Source organism: Sinocyclocheilus grahami, unplaced genomic scaffold (assembly GCF_001515645.1).
Source record: "Sinocyclocheilus grahami isolate Dianchi unplaced genomic scaffold, SAMN03320097.WGS_v1.1 scaffold901.1, whole genome shotgun sequence".
Lineage (NCBI taxonomy): Eukaryota > Metazoa > Chordata > Actinopteri > Cypriniformes > Cyprinidae > Sinocyclocheilus > Sinocyclocheilus grahami.
Genome location: NW_015506080.1, coordinates 1,139,578 through 1,148,632, shown reverse-complemented (window position 1 = coordinate 1,148,632; position 9,055 = coordinate 1,139,578). Strand labels below are relative to the sequence as shown.

The window sequence follows — 9,055 nt, the reverse complement described above, 5'->3', positions numbered from 1 at the left end:
CATTTTTGTGCCATGTTTAAAACACATTTTACATTGTACACATTTTTTGCATATGGGCCCGAGGCTGACTTGCTACGCCACTGAATAAGACTGATGTACCCGCATTGTAGCACAAATAAATGTAAGGTTTTTGGATTTTCCCCTTACTTTAAATGCATGCTTATTGCTCATTATTATTATTATTATTAATCGAAAAAAATAACAACAACAAAAAACATTAAACTTTGAACTTTTATTAACAAAATAAATAAGGATATGTTTTACTCGCGTTTAACACAAATAAATAGCCTATGGATTTCCCCCCAGGCTACCTTAAAACGTTCGTAGTTTGTGGTTTATTATCTTATTAATTAAAACACATCAGCCATAAAATAGTACAATGGCAAATTCGCATATATTAAACATCTACCTTGCATGACAAAATGAATAAGATGGATATAACCGTTGTAACCCAAATAAATAAGGTAGCCTATTTTCCCTTATTTAAAACGAATGCTTAGTTTGTGGTTCATTGTTTTTTTTTTTTATGAAAACCCAGCAACAAAGACACTCACTTATAGGCTATTAAACGAATAAATTAAAGTTTTATTAACAAAAGTTGCGCTTTGGATCCGCCATCATATAGTGTCAGTCTTCTCGCATCACTCTGGTCACGTGACCCCCCTCCCTCCGTTTTATTTCCCAGCCCCCCCAGCTCAGAATACATTCCCGCAGCTATGAACAAACCTGTTTCTGCTTAAAATACTGCCACTTAACTTTTATACAAGGCTGTGGGCGGAGCCTTATATAATATCATTAACCTCCCATAAGTATTTGTGTTTAGTAACTTTAACATTTAACAGACCTCTTTTGTGTGTTTTTTTTATTTGTGATGCTGGATCTACAGCAGTGTCTCATGCACACATTTGAGTAACTGATGTTGTCTATTTAAACTCATCCAGCCAAGGGATATATGCCATGAAATATCAGTTCAGTGAACAAGTCATTAGTCCTATTTGATGTCTTAACATTGGACCAAACACTGTTGTTCTCACTGACCTGGTAGATCACATGATCTGCTGTCTTTTGACCTGGCCTAATGTAACCATATAATCCTTGTTTGTTCATGCAAACAACACATTTTTTTTTTTTTTTACTGGTTGTTCTGGCAACTCACTGCGTCAGAAAAATAAAATGGTGACTCTAGTTCAGAGAAGAACAAACTGAAATGTTTTAAGTTTCATTCTTTGTACTTCAGCTGTCTTGTATCAGGTGATAAGATCTAAGAAATGAAAGGAAGGAACTGCAGTGTTGTAATAGTGCAGTTAGAGTTGAGCGCTACCATCAAACATACATGTCCCACACAAACCGGTGCATAGAAAACATAACAAACACCTGCAGTTCAAATTAGCAAGGAAGGAATTTCCTGCCAATAGTGACCTCTTGCCTGGTTCGTAATTTGCATCCTGAGGCAGATAAGATACAGTGGCGTTCCAAAGTCTGAGACCGCTTTAAAAATATGTGTTTTTTTCCCATTTAAACCTGGAAATAGGCTACACAGAAAACTTTAGGTTTAGGAAACATTTCTTGCTAAACAAAGTAAATTAATGATGTAAAATGAAGAAGAAATTAAAATGCTTTTTCAGGTAACCTAAATGTGCTTAATGTCGCAACATCTATACAACCTGTTTTTATGTTTTTCAAAAATGTTTAATCAGATTAAATAAACCTGACAAATTAGGTTGCACCAACAAAAGTTTGTATCAGTTAAATCAGTGGTCTAGGTCCACTATAGGGGACCTTAGCAAACTCTCAAGGGGGCTGTAGGATGACTTAAATAATCTACATTCTTAAAAATCGTATTGTTTTTCTAAATTCGTATTAAATATAAATTAGAAATAGATACTTGAGGTATCAATTGCAGGTTAGCAAAAAGTGATCAATTTTTAAATGCATGTTTTGCAGTACATTAGTTCTTACTAAATCATTTTGCTGATAATATAACTTATAGTTAAACATTGTATTACTTTAGAGAGAAAAAAAATCAAAATAGAAGCATTTCAACTAGTGGTGTGAGGAGATTTTTGGACCCCACTGTATATATCGGAATATCACACACACTGGACTGTATAATAATTGGTGGAGGGGAGAACGCTACTAAGCAAATGTCTTTATCAGAAATCAGCCTGATAGTGGAAAACAAATCCATTCAGGCAGATAGTATGGTGTAAACAAACCACGGGGAAGTCAAACATAAGAATGCTCAGGATTTTCCTGACTAAATCTGGCTGAATGCAGTTGTGCAGTGAACTCCTCCGTCACCTGATTGTTATCCAAATGCAGTGAAAGTGAAAACAAAGTGCCTGTCATTCTCTGATGTCTGCTGAATGAAAACTGATTATTAACCATAACGACTGTTGAGAGGGCTTGTTTTAAGAACAATGCTTCCTGCAGAGAGCACGCATTTAACCGCAAGTACAGATCAGGTTAACTTAAACATGTTTTTAAAGACAAGAATCCAACCAGCCTGCATATACAAACACAAATAGGTTCTCTCAAGAATGCACACTCACAAACACTTATGTGTAGCTGGAAGAAATGTCCAGACTTGCCTGCATTGGACGTCTCTCCAGGCTTCTTCACGGCTGTGGGGATTGTGGTTACATGTGCGGATTGGGACACTTGTCCGTTGGCCCCCTTTGGCTCCCCCTGGGAGCTTGACAGCTGTATCCTGAAAGTGGACACATAACGTGTCTTCCCATTAGCAATACTCATTTCTCCAATTGGTACATACCAGTTTCATAAAATCCAAGTCATTTCCCAGCTTTCTTATCCGTTGGCTTGTATTTTCCTGTGTCTCTGAGTCTCTGCTGTGTGCACATGTCCTCTGTCCTGAGCCGTTCTCTGCATCTCTTTAGATTCTGGCTCCTCCCCGTGACTGAAGCTTCATTCATTTGGTCTGCAGAACACCGTACTCTTGCTGGGTTCGACTTAGCACCTTCTTACAAACCCCACCCGCAACTATCACACCATGTCACCGTATCTTTTAACACAGTTTATTTTCACACACACTGTGACTGTGGTAAAAGAGAGAGCGAGTGTATGTTATATTTATTAGTGATTCTGAAAGTAAACTATGTCAGTGATGTTTATTTGAAACTTTGTGTGAAAAGGGAGAAAAAGATAGACAAGTAACAGATTAGAAACTGAATCAAAGGTCAGACATTCTCGATTCCTCTTCCTTCCGTAATTGCTGTCATGTTATCAGTTGAACTTTGGTTGTATGCTTGTTTCCAATGGAAATAAAAACACCCCAAAACAAAACAGTGCTTGATTGTTTCAAGTCTCACTGAGCCTGCAAGTTAAAGTACATTTGAAGATAAAAACTGTTCAAAAGTTTATGCTCTTATGCTCACCAAGGTTGCATTTATTTGATTAATGTTACATAAAATGTAACATTGTAAAATATAATTACAATTTCATGTAATTGTTTTTTATTTTGAATTTTCAGCATCATATCTTCAGTGTCACGTGATCCTTCAGAAATCATTCTAGCATGCTGATTTGCTGCTCAAGAAACGCTTTGTATTATCAATGTAAAAACAGTTTTGCTGCTTAATATTTTTGAAGAAACCATGATACATTTTTTTGTAGAAAGTTCAAAAGAATATAATTTATTTGAAATAAAAATATTTTGGAACATTTTAAATGTCTTTAGTGTCACTTGATGTCAAGTGATATGCTTGTATGCTGCAACCAAATTGTCTCCAAGAAATAAATAAAGATGAACTGAACTGAACTGATTTTAAATGGTGACGTGACATGCAGTCATTATATTGAAGCAGATATGTGTAGAACTAGTCAGTGATTTATTGTGGTTTATTTCATTTGTGCATTTAGTTGTATTTTCACACGTTTCCTCTTTATTTAATATTTTTAAAATATTTGTACTTTTAAAAATTTAATTTTACATACTGAAGGACCATTGAACTCATAAAAGAATAACTTATTTCAGTTTAATTCCATAACATTTTTGACATATCTGATTAATAGCAAATGATGAATATAAACTTCCTAAGACATAATGACAGGTTTGCAATCTTATTTTATTAATATTTATAATGTTTATAGTTTTATTAATATTTATTTCAGTTTTAATTTGAGTTTATTTTTGTTTAATTTCTCTTTTTTGGTCTTTTTTTTGTAATAGAAGTTTTGTTATGTGCTTTTGTCATTTATTATTATTAATTTTTAGATTATTTTTTAGGTTTGATTAATTTTTTATTTCAGTTTTAGTTTTTATTTATTTACAGTTATTAATTTAGTTGCCAAGGCAAATTTTCTAATTTAAGTCTAAGTCTAATTTAACATTAAGTTTAAGCCTTTCATCTAATATTTAATTTTATTTCAGATTTATTTCATTTAACAAACATTTATATAATAGTTTTTTTTGTAGTTTTAGTTAACCATTATTTTTGGGTTTGGTGCCTCTTTGGATTTAAATAGACTTCAGAGAGATAGAGATAATAACAGTGGCCAGCAGATGGCAGTGTATCTATGATAACTCTACTGTAAGTACAGTAAGAGGGACCTTCATATCATTTTACATGTTTGCTACAGTTGTTTCATGGATGTCTTCTGGCAGTTGCATGGATTTTTTTTTTGTGCTCCCTTCCTGTTACGTGAACTTGCTTTTTCTTTATCTTTCCCCCTCTTCCACTTGTAACTTGTCTTCTTGTCTTTTAGTTGACACTTTTCCTACAACTAAAGCATAAGCTCTCATTTAATCAAGTAGTCTGTCTAAACTAGTTTCACATTTCAGAGATCTGAGAGTAGAGATTCATACTGTAATGCTGTGTGTGTGAAACTAACTCTTACCTCCAATCTGGGGCCTCTCTCTGGGCAGGTCCCAGATGGAAGTGATTACTCTGGGAGGGAGAAATTACAGAGCAAATGTACAGCCCATCAACTTTACACACACACACACACACACACACACAGACATACAGACGACAAAGGCAAAAACAGCGAAACTCCCCCCCTCTCTCTCTTTCTCTGAGTCGAACTCACGCACGGCTCTCGTTGCCGTCATTTTGCCTCCAGCGGTATATTTCCGCTCGGCTCTGTCGGGACAACGCAACTGTACGCTAACCACCTTGGCTCTTCTCTTCTCCTCTCAGCGAGCGTGTGTGGGTGGGAATGGGATTGTACATTCCTAAGGATGAGCCATTTAAAGGCCTCTATTAAAGCCCTGACACAATGTGACTCGCCTGTCAGGAGCCAGAGCTGTAACTCATTACCTGAAGAGACAGAGATAGTATTCACATTACAGCTTCACCCTGAGCCCAAACCTCTGCCCCATGTCAGCTCACGCCAGGCTATAGGCCGTATATCCACAATGCAACTCAATCACATCACGAAGAAGCTTTTCATACAAATACAGGCACTTCACACCAAACTGTTATCCAGCTTTCGCAGCTAACTCCCACTGTTTGTGCAAAAGAGTATGATTACCGCAACTTAAACAAGAAGGATGAATGAAACAACAAACATTTCTGGAGGCACTATCCAGAAAATTGCATTTGTGCATATTATGCTAACTTTTAAAGCTATTTTAAACTCTATTTTTGAAGGGAGAGTTCATCCATCATCATGAAAATTCAGTCATCAATTACTCATACTCATTGTTGTTTCAAACCTGTATAACTTTCTTCTGCAGAACACAAAAGAAGATAATTTAATTAATGTTTTGACTGTTTTTGTCTTTGCAAATCCACATTGGCCCTATTGACTATCATTGTATGAAAAAAAACAATGAGACATTTATAATGATTTTTCTTGTATTTTGTGCAGAAGAAAGTAAGTCATGCAAGTTTGGAATGACATGAGGGTGAGTGAATGATGGCAGAATATAAATTTTTGGGTGGACTATCCCTATAGCAAGTCACCTAAGGATTAATGCATTGTGCAAAAAACACTTAAAATTGACCCAAAATTAAAAAATTTAAATGACTTGTATAGCCAATTTGATTTGATTGACTTAATAAATAATAATAATAAATAAAGGCATCAACTGAACTGAAGTTTCTAAGTTGAAATAGGTGATTGTTTTAGTGTAGATGTTCAGTGGTTTACTTGGGTTCTGAAGTTGACACGGGATGCAATAATACAATAATGCAATTTTTGTTACCAATGGTTGTTTCTACACATTTGGCATCCAGCACTGAATCATCCACTGTAATCTCTTAATCTCTGTTTTGGTCCATCTCAATTTGTTGCCAGTGCCGATCTCCATCTCTCAAAAGTGCAAGCTCACACAGAAGGCCATCATTATCCTCTCTGGGTGTCCTGCTCTGTAAATAGCCATCACACACAGGCACAACAGTCATAACACAGCTGTCATCACTTTTCTGAACAGCAGCTGGTAGCACAAGTTGTTGTTGCCACACACACACACACACACACACACACACACACACACACACACACACACTCTTCAAGACTTCCCTTTGGCATATCCACACACAGACTGAGGCTTACTTTAAGACAAAGGTAAATATGCATACAGTCATAACCGTCACTTTTCTGAACAGCAGCTGGTAGCACAAGTTGTTACACACACACACACACACACACACACACACACACACACACTCTTCAAGACTTCCCTTTGGCAAATCCACCCACAGACTGAGGCTTACTTTAAGACAAAGGTAAATATGCATAACACACATGCACTAGGCACATACAGATATAATTTCTATAATTTGTGAAATGTGAAATATTTCCACTTTTTCCGAGCATTTAATGTATCATTGAAATTCCTATTTAGACGTACGCTAATATTATATATATTATAAAATGTTATAATATATTATAATATATAATTATATATTACATTATATATATATTTTTTGTGGAAACCGTGATACATTTTGGAGGATTCTTTGATGATTAAATAACAGCATTAATTTGAAAAATAAATATTTTGGAACAATATGATTGTCTTTATTGTCATTAAGTTTTAATAAGTTTAATGCGTCATTGCTGAAGAAAAGTATTCACTTTCAAAATGAATGCTTCTTTCTTATTTTTTTTCCCTTAGGACTGTCCCCACAAAAGACAACATGTGGTCACACACTTATATACTGAACAGTGATGTCAGTCTCTCTATCACAGACGCCTCAACAATTCCAATTCTGCACAGGAAGTAATTCTCACAGAGGAAGGTGGGAACAGGAAAACAAACTTCTTCCTGTTTGTATGTAAAGAGGCAAGTGGAAAGATGGAGGGATGCTGATAGAAGGTCGGTCAAGCGGTCAGTGGTTGGGAAACAATACTGTACTTCCACCACATGCCTTCATACACTTAAAGGGGTCATATGATGCTTTTTTAAAGATCATTATTTTGTGTATTTGGTGTAACAGAATATGTTGACATGCGTTAATGTTCAAAAAACACATTATTTTTCAAATACTGTACATTATAGTCTATGCTGAACAGACAACATAGTTTTTCAAAATATCTTGTAAAATCTAAGCTGCCAATGTGTCCACATGTGAATGTGTGAGTGTGTGTGTGTGTGTGTGTAATATAATCAGTATGTGATCTGATGGTTAGCATTCCTTTGCCCACTATTTAGCTTGTCCCTTCATGTCCCTGCAGAGAAGATAAAGGCTATTTAGTTCAACAAGCATAAAAATGAGTGAGCACACACACACACTAACACACACACGCACACACACACGCACGCACGCACACACACATCAGATCTAAACCCAACATAGTGTCTTTTTCTTTCTATTAAGCTGATAAATGTTTGTTTTGTCTAGTTTCTCCTTTGCTATGTCTGCTCTCACATTTAGCGTGCATGATAGCATAACATGTTTAAAAACCTGTTAGAGTGAAATACACAAGAAGTTCTGAGAAAATGCTTTGATCTGCATGTGTCTTACAGAAGCTGTGAGTGAAGACAGAGGAAGTCTGGGAAGAGTGAAGATCAGTATTAACACTAAGCTAAAGCTTCTTCTTTGGCAAACCATCAACATTTGTAACACATGCCAACAGCATGAAGCCAATCCACTCACTATTCATCCACTTCTGTTACAGCAGGAAGTACTACAAGAAGAACACAAATGGAAATATCACTGCCATGAGATTTTTTATTCTATGCTGAACAGACAACATAGTTTTTCAAAATATCTTGTAAAATCTAAGCTGCCTATGTGTCCACATGTGAATGTGTGAGTGTGTGTGTGTGATATAATCAGTATGTGATCTGATGGTTAGCATTCCTTTGCCCACTATTTAGCTTGTCCCTTCATGTCCCTGCAGAGAAGATAAAGGCTATTTAGTTCAACAAGCATAAAAATGAGTGAGCACACACACACACTAACACACACACGCACACACGCACGCACGCACGCACACACACATCAGATCTAAACCCAACATAGTGTCTTTTTCTTTCTATTAAGCTGATAAATGTTTGTTTTGTCTAGTTTCTCCTTTGCTATGTCTGCTCTCACATTTAGCGTGCATGATAGCATAACATGTTTAAAAACCTGTTAGAGTGAAATACACAAGAAGTTCTGAGAAAATGCTTTGATCTGCATGTGTCTTACAGAAGCTGTGAGTGAAGACAGAGGAAGTCTGGGAAGAGTGAAGATCAGTATTAACACTAAGCTAAAGCTTCTTCTTTGGCAAACCATCAACATTTGTAACACATGCCAACAGCATGAAGCCAATCCACTCACTATTCATCCACTTCTGTTACAGCAGGAAGTACTACAAGAAGAACACAAATGGAAATATCACTGCCATGAGATTTCAGCATTTAAGTCTGTCTTTTTTTTTTTTTTTGCTTTGATGTAATTTATATGCTATAATACTCCTAAAGTTTTAGATATGCATGTAAAAAAAAATTTTTTGTTTAAATCTGTTATCATTTTGAACTCATTATAATGTGTACAAGTTAACCAACTGGTAAAAAAATAATAATTTTGGTAACATTACAAAAAGATTCACACACACAGGATATAAGCTGTCACTGAGCCAGCCAAATTCATAGAGTGCC

The 9,055-nt window shown here is 35.8% G+C and overlaps 1 protein-coding gene across 1 annotated transcript in view; it reads right to left on the bottom strand.

Annotated features, from left to right (window-relative positions):
• The window catches only part of LOC107564009 (myosin light chain kinase, smooth muscle-like), a 26,938-nt gene extending 24,067 nt beyond the window's left edge, over nucleotides 1–2,871 (bottom strand). Inside the window, exon 1 of the mRNA XM_016248998.1 lies at nucleotides 2,592–2,871. Coding sequence (XP_016104484.1) covers nucleotides 2,592–2,754 — 163 coding nt within the window. The 5' untranslated portion in view covers nucleotides 2,755–2,871. The remainder of the gene's footprint in view (nucleotides 1–2,591) is intronic.
• Between the last annotated feature and the right edge of the window lie 6,184 nt (nucleotides 2,872–9,055).